Below are 15,008 nucleotides of genomic sequence, written 5' to 3'. Positions count from 1 at the left end.
TAGTGTTGGATCAGAGTTTAATGGATTTGAAGCAGATTAAATCCAGCTTTAAAAAAAAGAAAAGTAAGACTTCAAGTGATATTGCAACCAGCGCTGGTAAAGTCACAGAGGAATGTTGTTGTTTTTTTCAGCCCTGATGTCGGTGTGGTCACGTGACAGTTTTGCGTTCGGGGCGAGGAACCCATTTGTGTGTCGTGATTCTCCACAGCAGCGGAGCCAACAGCAAGCTTAGGGTGGTGACGCTGAGGACCAGCAGGTACACCTGAACAGAGATGGATAGTTTTACTCTCAACATACGCGGTTTAGTTGTTAACATCGCTTTAAAGGCTCAAAGCCCGACCTCCTTCATCCAGAGTGCATCTATTCAGTGAGCAACCACAGAAAAGAGATAGTAAGAGGAAATCCATCCTTAACTTTAACTCTGATATAAATGTATCCTCTAACATTTACAAAGTTCTGCTTTTCGTCAGTTTAATTGAGTAAAGACACATATTATATGGCAAGACATTTATATGTTAACGTACCAGCGCGACTTTTAAAGCTATTTAAATTCATAAAAACACAAGTATTACTTGCACTAAACATATCTAAATTTTTTATTTATACTTTCAGGTGTTGATTTTACAGACTTTGTAGTTATAAACAGATTAGTGCAAGTTCACACTTGAATGCTAGTTGTAAAAGTTTAGCTCACAGAGATTAAAACCAAAATAATTCATGTTTGTGTTTCATCAATGACATGTACTGTAAAACATAATAAAAAATGCATCAGCTGACATTTAAATAATGCAAAAGATAAAAGTCTTGGGACAAATCTTGTTAAATACTGGCAGATTACATTATGCCTCAACATTAATATATTATTTTGCTGACAGAAACTAAAAATCATGAGCGAAATGTAGCTTGCAAAGAAAAAAAAACTAATTGTGGTCTTTCTAAGCACTAAAGTTGTTTTTGTCATCAACACCTTTTATATAGAAAACTCTATAAAAATCAAAATGTTTTAAAAGTTTCCTGTGAGCTGATTTGTTGGATGTTTTCTGTACAGAGTGAGCTCTTTGACAAGAACTGACAATTTTCTGTTTAACTACTTACAATCTTCAGAATTAAAAAATAAAACTAAATTGCCAAGCAAGCCTCTAAGAAACCATGAATCAGAAACTGGTTGAGAAAAACCGGATGCAATTCTTCTAAACAGACCGAAATTTCAACCAGCTCATCACTCACCTCTCTGGAGATGATGCCGGTTCGACGTGCGCGGCTCCCCAGGACAAAGGAGAACTCGCTGACCTGAGCCAGACCAGCCGAGACGATCCACCGGATGTGTCGGGAATTCGGAGGCAAGATGGTGGACAGAACCAGCACGGCCATGACAAACTGGAGCAAAATGAGAGAAGTGAGGAGATGAGGAAACTTTGACTGAAAGGACAGACTGAGAACAAAAACAAGGAATTGATGAACCTTCATGATGACGAGTGTGAGCGTCAGCACCAGCAGGATGGTGAGCTCATACAGCACAAATGTAGGGAACACGTGAAGACCTGCGGCATCGAGCAGGCAAAAGAGGATTCAGCACAATCTACATGTGAAAATCATTTAAAAAAGTGAAGCAAATATCACAGAAAGATCATAATATTCAGCCTAACCAATTGAGGCAAAGAAGATGATGGCGAGAAAGTCTCTGATTGGCTCGATGCACCCCATGACCTCGGCTGTGACCATGTGACCTTGTGACGACAGCAAAGCTCCTGCCAAGAAGCAGCCCAACTCCATGGAAACATCCAGAAACTCTGTAACCTAAAATACCAAACCAAATCAGCCTCTTAACTTCAAGTCGAAGATGGCACAAAAGAAGTCGCACCAAATTTCTTTTAATCGTACCGTCAGCATGAAAAAGACAAACGCTGTCATCCCCAGTACCAGGATCTCCTTGTTCCCTTTGCTCTCAGCGTGAATTTTCTTGTAATACGGACCAATCAGGAAGGATCTGAGCACCAAGCAAAGCAAAAAGACAGCAGCCAGCGACACCAGGACCTGAGCCAGGAGCTTCAGCACTCGCAGACCTCCAAACAGAAAGCTGGTTCAAACAGAGGAAACAAAACATTTACAGGACTGTAAGTTTGAGAAGGAGGAATTTATGATGCCTGCCAGCCAGCCAGCCAGCCAGCCAGCCAGCCAGCCAGCCAGCCAGCCAGCCAGCCAGCCAGCCATCCATCCATCCATCCATCCATCCATCCATCCATCCATCCATCCATCCTCCGCTTATCCGGGGTCGGGTCGCGGGGGCAACAGCTTCAGAAGGGAGGCCCAGACTTCCCTCTCCCCAGCCACTTCTTCCAACTCCTCCGGGGGAATCCCAGGCCAGCCGAGAGACGTAGTCCCTCCAGCATGTCCTGGGTCTTCCCCGAGGCCTCCTCCCGGTGGGACGTGCCCTGTCATGAATTTATGATGCAGAAACAATAAATGACACCTTGCTTACTTGTCCAAGTCCCCGCTCTGTGCCTGGATCAGAGTGGGCATGACAGCAATGAAGAGGCCGAGCTGGACATCCTGCATTACCAACATCCCGAGGAGAACGCTGCTGTAGTCCAGGTCACCTGTCAAACACACACACACACACACACACACACACACACACACACACACACACACACACACACACACACACACACACACACACACACACACACACACACACACGCACACGCACACACACATACACACACATGCACATCACTGTTAAAGACACTGAGTCAGTCAGAAATTGGAGGAAAGCGTTTCTGACACTTTCAGAAAAACTAGAATATAATGACAATTTTATTAGCTGTCCAAGTCAAAATCACCCTTGTGAAATATATTGTACCAGCTGTGAGCCATAAAAGCTCAACTGTGTAACAGGATTTCCCAAATTCAAAGAATTTAAATACATCCCATTTTCAGGGTCAACAGGTCGTCCCTTTTCTCCAACCCTTTGTTGCCAATTTCATGTAGAAGTATGCAGAAAACAAACAAACAAAAAAAAAAGACATTTCTACGTACCTTCTCTTTCCACCCTGCTTCCTCCTGCCAGGAATCGCGACACTAGTGGAGTGCTGGACAGGGACAGACAGGTGGAGACAAAGACCGTCTGGGTGGGGCGAATATGGAGAAGCTGTCCCCATAACAACCCGGCCGCCACCATCAGCAGGCTCAGGTAGCATGACCCCTGAACTGAGGTCTTCCATACCTAAACACACATAACAAAAGAAGAAGTCATCTTCTTTCAAACACCAAAACTGACGACTAACAGTACTACTCTACTTCAAAGGAGCTTTTTATAATATGTTTCAATTACTCATTTAATGAGAACTTGTATTTGTCTTTAAAAAAAGTTTTAATATTCCAATGTTCTAGGCAAAAATTACACTCTCTAGATACACAAAGCTGGTACAGACGTACTCTAAAGAACTTGGAGTTGTAATAGCACTTCAAGGTGGTGCTATAAAATTTTGACTCTTATGGCTAAATGACAATTTTTCAGCTTTTCAGATTTTTATTTATAAAACAAATAACTCCAAAATATATTAATAAAACTACATTTTCTTCACTCTTGCATAAAATATTGACTTTTGATCTGAAGTTCATAATAATATATTTATATTACCAGATGACACAATGACTGCATGTCAATGTTATGTCGTAAAACTAACATCGCTGCAGATGGAGAATCTTGCTTATCGTTGTACAAGAATAATCAGCAGCAAGTAAAACAACTGAAGAAAGTGATCAAACTCTTTCTCTTTTACCTTTCGGAGGCGCTCAGGTGAAAACTCCAGTCCCACCACAAAGAGAGTGAAGAACACACCCAACTCCCCCAGAGTCTCCACCTGAACTATGGACTGCAAGAAGAAAAGCCAGTTGTGATTTTCCAGTTCAGTAACAGGCATGTTGGTCTGTAAGCTGCTGCAGCCGTGACGCACAGATGGCAAACCTTGATGCTGTTGAGTCCGGAAGGGCCGAGCAGGACCCCACAGATGATATATCCAAACATAGGTGGAAGACCCACCAGAGTGCAAATCCAACCACAAGGCAGAGACAGCATCACCACTGAAACCAGGTCCTGTTGATAAATTCATTTAAAAACAATTAGTGCAGTCTTTCTACTTCTTCTGCAGCCTGGATAAAAACCAGGATCATTAGAGAAGAAACAGCAACTAACCTTGATGAAGTGATGGTCTGCTCTGGGCATCGTGGAGTCTCGTGGTTTCGTCAGAACATACTGGTTGTTCTGAGAATCGATGAGCATGCTGAGCCCCAGGTCATCCTCCACCTCTTTCTGTGTGGATTTGTTCTTTGTTTTCCCTCCTTTTTCCTCATCCTCTTCCACTCTCAGCACTGCTTCGACATTCACTCCCTTCATCTACACGAAGTAGAGCGTATATGCATAACTGCTGGTTCTGGGTGCAACAATAACTGAATCTGCACGTTCTCTGACACTTAGCAGCCAAACTGAGCAGACCTGTTTGTTGTTGTCAAAGGCGTGCTCTTCGATCTCCTCCTCTAGGCGATCTGCTGCCTTCCTGACATCCTCCAAAATCTCCTCCAAGATGGACAGAGTCTTGTTCTGGGCCAAAGCGCTCTTAAGAGCTTCCTGCTGATGCTTCTCTGCAGCCACCAGCTCCATGTACTCCTGTTCTTCCTGAAATATAACAACAAAGCCCAACGAACACCCTAATTTACTAGCAAAAAAAGATTGAAAAATCAAAGTTCTTTTCATTTTAGCGAGTGGATGTTTAAAAAACTTAACACACCTGATTGCAACACATTATTCTGCTTGATTTCAGAAACACATATTTAAAGTCAACTTCAAATAAGTTCAGATGTTTTTGTTGAGGGCAAATCTGCCACATTTTCTTTAATGTGATGCTGCATTTCTGCTCAGCTTCAGAGAAAAACATCCAAAAGGAAAGCATGTGTACTAAGCAGACAGAAAAATAAAGCTTCATTTCAACTTTCATCTGATTAAAAACATCTTAAAGGAAAATTATATTTTTGTGTTTATGATGCAAAATGCTCAACAATGTTGCAACTTCTGACACTAGTAATGTCCTACCTTATTTTGAAATTAGAAAAGAGATCATATCTCGTTTTTTGTTTTTTTTTACTGAGAGGATGAAATTCTTTATATTAGGCAAAGTCGCTCATTTTTGAATTGAGTACAACGAAAATGTGGAATGTTGTTTTCACCTTTTATTTAGCTAGTTAGACTGCTGTTTACTTGACTGCCATACTGTTAGGAAAGTCAACCAGAAGCAGTATGCATTTACTTGCAAATATAGGATCCATAAAACTCTGCAGATTTTGCTTTACCTTTATGGCTGCCTCTCTGAGGGCCTCCAGCCTCTGTCTGCTGCTCTCCTTCACATTGACCACATCCCTGTAGTCTCCCTGCAGCGCCCTCTGCAGGCCGTGCAGCGCCTGGAACACCAGGTGCTCGCTCTCATTCAGCTCCTTCTGAAAAACCTCCAGAGTGTGAACCTAAATGCAAATGAGTAAAGATAAGAGAAAGGAAGAAAATCATAAACTCTTTAAGTAATGTAATTCCACATGATCTTAATGTGGTACGTCTCATGAGTAGGATATCCAGATATTAAACTTAAAATATATAAATTCAATATATAAGTCAAAAAGGCTTTTTGGCCAGTTATAAACAAATAAAATAAGCCAATTAATAAAAATTTTCACCTAATTTTCAGAAATAAAAATATTTATATCTAGAAATACATTTTCTTTTTTTAGATCTTTGGACATTTGAAACATCAGTTAGCTAAAGATAATTTTATGTAATTGTGAAGTCATTCTACAGAAAAAGTTTTCCTAATAGACGCACAGTTTTAATAAACAGGAAGCATCAGATAGAGCTTTGATTAAGTCATCTGAGTAAATATAAACATTAAAACAACAGTAGAGATTTTTCACACATCTACCAGGAAAAAGCAGCTTCATCCATTGGTTTAGAAATAAAGTTGTGGTTTCCATTTTTAACATGTTTTTACCTAAGTGACTTTCAGGTATGCTTACTTTGTCTGCCATGAAATAATTAGGCATGAGATATCTCAACATAGTACCAAGCCCCACCCTTGTATTGGCTGTCTAACAGGTTATTATCTAGGCTTAACTCCTCCTTCGTTTGCTTATATACATATGTGCTTAGTCTGCTTTGTTTGCTATCCTTCCTCCTTCAGCCTTGACTGAAACCAAGACCAAGGAGTGTTGCAAACCTATGAGAACTAACTGAACACATTTTAATTCCAACATTATTATGACTTCAACAAAAAAAATTAAAATAAAAAAGGACCACCCGGCGGTTCGTAGAGTGATACCTGGAAGTGCTTCTCTGGCTCTGAAAGGCTTTGGTCTTTCCCAACAGCTGCCGCAGCGGCTGCCAGCTTGTTGATGGCCACATTCTTCTGCCGCAGCAGACCCACCAGCCGCTTGCAGTTGTTGGTCACCCAGCTGTGGCCCTGCACCGGCGCTTTGCTCCGATAGAGCTTGATGGCATGCCGGGCCACCTGCTCCTTTGGCAGCACAGCGAGTGCCTCAGTCAAGCCGAGGCACAGCAGCCAGCACAGAACCTGCATCCAAACTGCTTCACTGCGGCGAGGAGTTTGAGGAGAAATGCAAGACCTAGGAGGAGAGGGACAGAGTACACAGTGCTGAAAGCATTAGAAGCAAAATCCCATTCACCACACTGATAGTCGAAGCTTCATGTTTGCGTCTGCTACAGATTGTGTTTTCAAATACAACCCAGATTTTCTACAGTTCATCCTGCTTCAATTTAGATTTTAAAGGCTGCTTAGTAGAAACACATGATGTTCCTGAGATATCATATTCAGAGACTGTTGTACTTCATATAAGTTGCAATATTATATGTTGTATATTTGCATGTGTTACAAATATACAGCAATAACAAAAGTATAAATATTCGGTATCTTTAAATCATTTCCCCATCATCAATCGCAACAGCAAAATTAGATACAGTTTGAGAAATTTTAAATAACACAAGTTTTTTTTAGCATTTCTGACAATTCTTTAAGCAGATGTTTTCAAGAGAACACAATGTGGATGTGCATCTTCAACACCATATTCATGCTTTTTTGAAGGTGTGGCTACAAGAGAAATGACAGCAAACAGTGCAGTGACATGACAGGACACCTTACCTGTTTACATTCCACTGCAACTTGTCTTTCCACGAAGACCTAAATAGAAGAATCAAGTAGAATACTAAACATGGGAGGCAGTTTATGATTATATTTATCAATTCAGTTATGATTTTACCTTCAAAAGCATGAGTCAAGCTGAGATTTTCAAACTTTCAAAACTCTTCCTCTTCTCCTCCTTCCTTCAACTGAACTGCTGCCACTTTACTGGAGTTGCTAGAGATCAGGGGCACCGTTGTTCAGATCTGGACTGCAGTCTGAGAAAACATCAGAGCACAAACATGTCACTTAAACGTGTCATGTGCAATGGAACATATTATGAGTGTGAAGAAAAAAAATACACTACAAAAACACATTTTCAACAATACTCCTCAAAATTTGATTTGATCCTTATCAAAGCTTTTTTATTTATTTATTTCACTTTTATTTACTTGCTTCCGGCTCACTAAATATGTGACAGAAAACCATGGCAGAAAACATATTGCAATAAAAGAAGTGAATATACTTCAGTCCTATCAATATGTCAAGTACACTTCAGACAGTTGCTAGTCAATCACAGGGCAACACAGAGACATACAGGACAAATCACACGTGCATTCCTACCTATGGCCAATTTAGGGAGACCAATTATTCTAAAGTCATATTTTTTGACTGTGGAAGGAAGCTGGAGTACCCAAAAAAAAAAAAACACATGGAGAGGACAAACTGCTGAAAGCACCCAGGTTGGGATTTGAACTCAGGACCTTCTCGCTGCAAAGCAACAGTGACAACCACTGTGGCATTATTTGTCACTAAACGCAGGGTTTTTCAGATACACTGAGAATTTTTTTTAATCCAAAACAGGGTCTTTTAGTATTAGATAAAGACCAGCCATAAAATGTTAAAAGCAGATTGGCTAATGCTGAACTGGATTGCAAATTCATTAAACTCAATTTAAACAGATATCTTTCTATTCAGTTAATAAAAACAGAACAAAAAAATAGTTAGTTTTATATTTTGCGATTTCACCAATTTAGATTGTGTCTATTCTAACTTTCTTCAAGCTTTGAATAAATGTCCGGATCTTAGGATGACAATAAATGCTTTACATAATCTTTGACAAAAACTCATGTGTTTCAAATTTTATTTAAAAACCCAATGTTGATGTAGGTGACATCTGAGTTTGCAGTGTCCTTTCAAACTTGAGGTCAGTCTCATCTAAGATTATTTAAATGACAATAAACAGACTGTTTTCCAAGAATAAAAAATCAAAAATTTGAAAACATATTTGTTTTCAAATAAATGTTTCACAAATCAAAAACTAAGTTTTTAAGTAATTCTTATTCAGTGTCCCTAGTGTGACAATTGTGGATATTGTACTGCTGGAACTGGAGCTGGTGAAAAGAAGCCAAGATTTCAATGGACATGAGGTCTTTAGTAATCAAACTTTAACGACAAAGTTAGCCAAGATATTAATAAGCAGATACACACATTCAAACACACCCTAGATATAAATTAGACATACCAGAAGACACAGCAGTCGGTAAAAACATCCATCAGTTTGGCATTGTGTACGGAGTATTAAAGCAAAACTGTAACTGTTAGGGAGGTGAGTCTTCGGTCTTGCCTCTCAGCAGAGGAAGAAGTAGACAAGAACAATCGTGTAGTTGTGCGGCACCGACACCGACAGAGACACCCCTCCCCTGCCACATAGTTGGAGCCAGCGTCGGCACAGGCGCTCCCTGCTCCTACTTCATGTTTACTCCGACCTCCACCGTAAGTGACGGTTTTCCGGAATACACAGTGGGGAACCGACGGTGAGTTTAACCTGTCTCTGGGACAACTTCACAAAGCCCCTTGGATAAAGTTGAGCTTTCTGGCCTGGAGTTTGTCAAATTCCAACAATTTGTTCTTTAAATATTTAACGTCGGAGCTGTCAGTCCAGCTCTAACCAGCTGGGTTCACCCTCTTCTTTCTCATGGTGACATAACGTTGCCGCTGCTAACACTTGCTTTGCTAATAATAGCAGACTAACCGTACAATATTAGAAACAACTTCTTTCGGTAAAGTACAATTTAAATGAACATTAGCCAAAATAGCAGTTTTTATTTAGGTTTCTAACATCAATTTCTCGTTGTAAGTTTGATGCAACCATCAGATTACTTCCGAAACATCTTTATCAGAGCTGATATGGGAGTTGTAGTTTTTTAGGTGTGTCAGTTACTTCGCTCGTGACGTTCATGTTTTCAAACTGTGACAGCTAACATAATTCTAATCCTTACACGAGACTATTTTTTTTTAAATAACAACACAATTTGAACTAAAACAACTCAGCTTTGCGTCAGATATGCCTTGGAGAGCAGTGTCTTTAGAAGGAAGTATTGTCGGGGGTGTTCGGCGCATTTACTAGACGGCAACAAAGTGCTTTGTTGCCAAGTGATATTTATTATCACATAAACATGTTTTTTTAAGTTTCTAAAGTAAGTGGCCTGTTGACTTCTTCGGAACTACATTTCCCAGTATTTAGGTATGGATCGTATTTCTTCTTGCGCATGCGCACTATGAGATCGTGGATATCAAGTTGGCCAAAACAGCTGGTGATAAAATGGTAGGTAATATTTTAAATAGACAAACCGAGTGAGAGACAGAGAGTTGTAAAGCCCCCGTTCAACATGTCACCATACCGATAGCAGTTGTCACTAATGCTTACGGTGCAGCACCATGTGAGGGATCAGGCTGTCCTCAGCGTCGCCTTGCCAGTCAGAGTGATGTGAGAGTAATGGAAGGTCAGTTGCTGGTATTTTGAGATCGGACACCTGCATTCGCTCTACGTTCCTTTCCCTTTTTGGTTGGTGGCCCGCCTGGGTTGCTGCTGCTGCTTCCGCAGGTCAGGAGAGCCTGTGAGATCTAACGCCCCCTACCCAAGAAAATTTGGGTCACAGAGAACCTGCTGTTTGATCACCCGGTGGGTTAGTTCCACCGAGATGCGCAATCTGTTAGAGATTAACAAAACATATTATTCCTGTGCTGCATTTTGAAAGTGATTTTTTTTTTTTTTACAACTCTAACTTGGAAGTGTTTGGACCCTTGATTTGAGTTTTATGCATGCATTGCTAACAACACTTAAAAATTCTCAGACTGAATAGTTTACTGTATGTTTAGATTCGAATAGAAATCAGATCTTTGCAAGCAACTGCACCAGGAACTTCAAATGCATGTCCACAGTAACAGTGGGTGTTTATTATAATCATCTTGTATATGATTGTTCATTAATGCTCTACTACTATCATGATAGAACGGTCCAGGTGTAGAAGAATCTGTGTCCCTGAGATAAAACCAATTTTGGTGTCCTACCCATATAATATCCCTTTACACATGCAAATTTACAAAAGATTGTTCAATGAATATTAAGTTTTAACATACAGATCTATGTGTATTTTCTTTTCTTAAACAGTTTTGTAAAGAAAAAAAATATATACTTTTTAGGAATGTTTTCATTTAAATAAAAATGACCTGAAATGTTATAGTAACCATACCAAGTCAGAATGTGATAATGTAACACAGTCACTGAAAAAAACCTTCTGCATGAAGATTAAACTTAAAGCAGATGCGCACTACACCAAAATCTCATCCCCTTTCTAAAGTCTGGCACAGATGGTAAACATGTCTACGTATTTATTTCCTTGTGTGTTTATTTGCCTGGCAGCACAAGTTGAAATCATCACAGAAGGACAAGGTTCGCCATTTTATCTCTGTCACGCAAGCAGGGGACCGAACAGCTGTGCACTGCCTGACGCAGAATGACTGGAAACTAGAAGTCGCCATTGACAACTATTTCCAGAACCCAGACTTATACTATAAAGAACCCATGAAAACCTCAGTGGACCGCAAGAAGCTTGAACAGCTCTACAACAGATACAAAGGCAAGTGCCAGGCAGACACACACACTATTTAGTCCCCTAAAAATCTGCACTTGTTCTCTCTGTGTAGCTAAGTTCCCTCTGTCTTTATTGCAGACCCCCACGATGAGAACAAGATAGGCATCGATGGGATCCAGCAGTTCTGCGATGACTTAAATCTGGACCCAGCCAGCATAAGCATACTTGTAGTGGCCTGGAAGTTCAAAGCAGCCACTCAGTGCGAGTTTAGCAGGAAGGAGTTCTTCGATGGGATGTTGGAGCTCGGGTAAAAGCCATATCAAAAAATTTCAATATTTGACTCTGTAATGAAGCGCTTATTATATGAACACCTTTAATATTTTGTTGTGCCATTCAGCTGTGATAGTCCAGAAAAACTCAAGGCAATCCTTCCCAGGCTAGAACAAGAACTGAAAGACAATGGAAAATTCAAAGACTTCTACCAGTTTACGTTCAGCTTTGCCAAGAACCCAGGCCAGAAAGGTTTAGGTAAGCAGATAATGTTGGAAAGTATCCCAAAAATGTCACATTTTCTGTCATAAATCTAAAATACTTGCAAATATTTTTTTCTTTCTTTCCAGAACTAGAAATGGCTGTGGCTTACTGGAATCTAGTTCTCACAGATCGATTCAAGTTCTTAGATCTATGGATCCGCTTCTTGCAAGTAAGTTTTGAAGATGTGCTTCCCCCACCCCAGTAGTAATTAAGGGTTTTGGAGTTTATGGGAGTGTCTTAGCTGTGCACTAGTACAAAACAGCTCATTTGACAACACGGCTATAATTACATGGCACTTCATCTCAAAAACACGTTTTCCACAAAAATAAATAAATAAATCCAATGCTAGGTGTTTGATGCAATCCACTGATTATTTCCCAACACATAGTATATACTGCTTGTTTTGGAAATGTTAACAAGACAGCGTTACCCTGTCCTGTCCCTGCCCTGTATTCAGGAGCATCACAAGCGCTCAATTCCTAAAGACACCTGGAACCTCCTCCTGGACTTTGGCAACATGATTGCAGATGATATGTCTAACTATGATGAAGAAGGTGAGTCTCTAATCACAACTGGAAAGATTGTTTTAGAAGGTGCTGTGGCATCATTCATCTGTCTAATACAAGCTTTTCTTTTTTGTAAAACTGTGGAATAATTGAAGTCATACGGATGGATCCCTGGTACTAAAGGATTATTATACACTTGAAGCAAACCTTGTGAAGGAGCAAAGTAGTGCTGATACTTGTATTTGGAATAACACCTTGAAAATGTTCCGATTAAAAAAAAAAAAAAGATGCTCATCTCAGATAATATAGATGATATAGATAACTTTGTTCGCTAACCACAAACTTCAAAATATTTCATTGTTTTCATTTTGTTTTTAATTTTTTTTTTTATAATGGGTCAACATGTAATCGAAACGTGGATGAGAAATGTTTTAAAATTTGAAAAGTGTGATGCGCATACGTATTCAACCCTGCATGCTTTTATCCCGAAATCTAATCTTGTGCAACTATTTGTCTTCAAAAGTCGCCTTGTTGGTAGAGTCCTCCTATGTTAATACATTTGTTAGTCGCTTTTACCCAAAGCGACTGAGAAATTATTTATTCAATCTCAGTATAAACACAGATGTCCTCAGGGTTGTTGGAGAACATGAGGACCTTTAACCGAAAAAGAAAGATTATGGCACTAACCAGTGGCACAGCTACAAACGTACCAATAAATGGTGGTATATTTGAACTGGCAGGCAAGAGAAGGAGAGAATTATTCTGAAAAAATGATAACTTATCATTCAATGTGAATATATTGAAGTTTGTGATAGTTGTAAAATGTGAAAAAGTTCAAGAGGTATTTGCCAGACACTGTATTTTAGTAATAGTGTTCCACTTGTCAAACTGCTACTTTTGGATGTTAACTAGTATTACCCTTGTTGTCTTCTGCTCAGGTGCCTGGCCTGTGCTCATCGATGACTTTGTGGAGTTTGCTCGGCCGATTGTAGCAGGAAATAAACGCAACATGACGTAATATTTGCTGCAGCTTCACCAAATGGAAGATGCCGTTTTCTTTCTTCCATTTTTTTTCTATTTATTAATGAGATTATGATACAAGGTAGCCTAAAGAAACAGCTTCTAAGCAGGTTGGCCTGCAGATTTTCAATAATTATTCTGCTGCTAAGAGGCCTTTGAAGAAGAGAAGAAACACAGTGGAAAAAGCAACACCAAAAGAAGAGGGAACTGTTTTGTTTTTATTTTCTGCTGTTGTGGACAGATGCTGGAAATGTTTCATGAGACTGATGAGTAAACCGATACTCATCCCTTAAACTTGCAATGTTGGTAGGTTTGAACTGCCACTGTGGACTCATTTAAAAGCACGCTCAGCAAAGCAGTCATCCAGACTAAAAATGGGCTTTTAAGCTCCTGCGGGTATGAATGAAACATTGTGATAAGGTTTGGCTGTTCTGTCAGTTAGTATGAAGCTGTTTGATTTAGTCGAGGTTATCAAAATTTGAGAATATGTGTTTGCGTCTGTTACTGTATGTCGCACGAGTGCGTTGGGTGGAGGTAAAATATGTTGCCTTCTGCACAAAAGGTGTTTTTTTTTTTTTTTTTGGTTTGAGATGTCATATAGACAACGTTCACCTTCACCAAGTGACAGTGAAAATGTTCAGATACACTATTTACGTTCAGTCCGATGACTGGACGAAGCATCACGTTTTCTAATCTCAGCACCAGCATAAAGGTCGCTATAATGATTAAAATCCAGCTCTCATCAAAATGAGAATCTAGATGGTCAAAAATATATATTTGACATTGCTTGCACAAGACAGGTAATGGCATTTAGAATCTAATTGTTCACACTAAGCTTTTTTCATTTTCCGTTTGGAAAATGGAAAAAGCTTTGCATTATTTAGGGCTGGCGCTGCAGTGCCTAAGAGCTTGAATTTCAACCTGTTTTCAGTTACCCAGGTGAAGCCTTGTCACCTCTTCAAACTGCACTGATGCACACTTTTACAAGTACAGAGCTGTTCAGTTTACATTACAGTAAGTTTAGCTGTTTTTTATGAGGTACTTAATGAGGTAATGAGGTACAGCCAAGAGTGTTTTAAATGTTCGTTTACACTGAGGTTTGCGCTGCCTCATCATCAAAAGGTCATTGGGCTGTTGTGCTGCCATCTAGTGGTGGTTGAGGATTATAGCATTTTTAATTGCGTTATAGGCAAATTCTACATAAGACTTTAGTTTTTTTTTTGCTTTGTTTTGTTCATAATAATCAGATTTACTGATGCATATGCTGACTGCAGCGTTACAGGATGCAGACCTCAGGTACCAGCTATCTCTGTCAGCACTGTGTGTCGTCCTGTTCTTATATCAGAGCTCACCCAGTTCCATGTTTTACAGGTTACTGCTGTCACCATAACATAACCTTTGCCATACTTTGTCAATAAGGATTATGCATTATTTTATAGCAGAGCAGCTATGCACTGTAAAGTAGTTAAGTTTTAGGTTGATGAGTTTAAAATAGTTTGAGTGAAATTATAGATACTAGTCCAAATGATTGAGTTTATTCCACATTAAATCCAAATCAAGTGCCATATTTCTCATCACATCAGCTGAGCATGAGTTGATCCAGTGAAACATTGTTTTAAAAAAACAAATGAGACCAGTCAGAAATTTTAAACTGAAGATATGAAAACATCTGTTTGCAATCAGTACAATACATATGTATTTTATGATATGCATGTATTGTACTCATGTGGTGGTTCATTGGTACGTTGTCTTTGTCAAATGTGTCACTGTTCCTGATGCAGAATGTTCTTATTTTAACAGTGTTATTTTGGCTGTGAAAGAAAGCAGCTCTTAATGGATCAAAAGCATTTCTCAGTTGCATTGGTATTAATAAAAAACAATGTCAATATAGT

At 39.5% G+C, this 15,008-nt stretch overlaps 2 protein-coding genes across 7 annotated transcripts; one reads left to right on the top strand and one right to left on the bottom strand.

Annotated features, from left to right (window-relative positions):
- slc9d1 (solute carrier family 9 member D1) lies at nucleotides 1-10,128 on the bottom strand. 3 transcript variants are annotated; one of them, XM_008404391.3, is made up of 16 exons: nucleotides 9,889-10,128; nucleotides 7,318-7,456; nucleotides 7,200-7,238; nucleotides 6,363-6,666; nucleotides 5,350-5,517; nucleotides 4,499-4,678; nucleotides 4,199-4,399; nucleotides 3,971-4,099; nucleotides 3,786-3,878; nucleotides 3,040-3,226; nucleotides 2,480-2,597; nucleotides 1,882-2,077; nucleotides 1,647-1,797; nucleotides 1,462-1,541; nucleotides 1,228-1,377; nucleotides 1-262 (listed from the first exon to the last, which is right to left on the bottom strand). In XM_008404391.3, exons 4-16 carry the CDS (start codon nucleotides 6,618-6,620, stop codon nucleotides 149-151), a joined length of 2,025 nt encoding a protein of 674 aa, XP_008402613.2. In that variant the 5' UTR covers nucleotides 6,621-6,666; nucleotides 7,200-7,238; nucleotides 7,318-7,456; nucleotides 9,889-10,128; the 3' UTR covers nucleotides 1-148. The 3 variants fall into 3 exon arrangements, with proteins under 3 accessions (XP_008402613.2, XP_008402612.2, XP_017159666.2); XM_008404390.3 differs by having other exon boundaries at nucleotides 9,863-9,985; XM_017304177.2 differs by lacking the exon at nucleotides 9,889-10,128 and adding an exon at nucleotides 8,704-8,827.
- On the top strand, nucleotides 8,823-15,007 carry dcun1d2b (DCN1, defective in cullin neddylation 1, domain containing 2b). 4 transcript variants are annotated; one of them, XM_008404387.3, is made up of 7 exons: nucleotides 8,823-8,954; nucleotides 10,885-11,101; nucleotides 11,195-11,363; nucleotides 11,454-11,584; nucleotides 11,677-11,759; nucleotides 12,048-12,144; nucleotides 13,035-15,007. In XM_008404387.3, the coding sequence occupies exons 1-7, from the start codon at nucleotides 8,934-8,936 to the stop codon at nucleotides 13,112-13,114; spliced, it is 798 nt and encodes a 265-aa protein (XP_008402609.1). In that variant the 5' UTR covers nucleotides 8,823-8,933; the 3' UTR covers nucleotides 13,115-15,007. The 4 variants fall into 4 exon arrangements, with proteins under 4 accessions (XP_008402609.1, XP_017159667.1, XP_008402610.1 ...); XM_017304178.2 differs by having other exon boundaries at nucleotides 8,860-8,995; XM_008404388.3 differs by lacking the exon at nucleotides 8,823-8,954 and adding an exon at nucleotides 9,552-9,786.
- Nucleotide 15,008: the final 1 nt, after the last annotated feature.

Source organism: Poecilia reticulata, chromosome 3 (genome assembly GCF_904066995.2).
Source record: "Poecilia reticulata chromosome 3, P_reticulata-male-v2, whole genome shotgun sequence".
In the NCBI taxonomy this organism is placed as follows: domain Eukaryota; kingdom Metazoa; phylum Chordata; class Actinopteri; order Cyprinodontiformes; family Poeciliidae; genus Poecilia; species Poecilia reticulata.
This window is presented reverse-complemented; position numbering and strand designations above follow the sequence as displayed.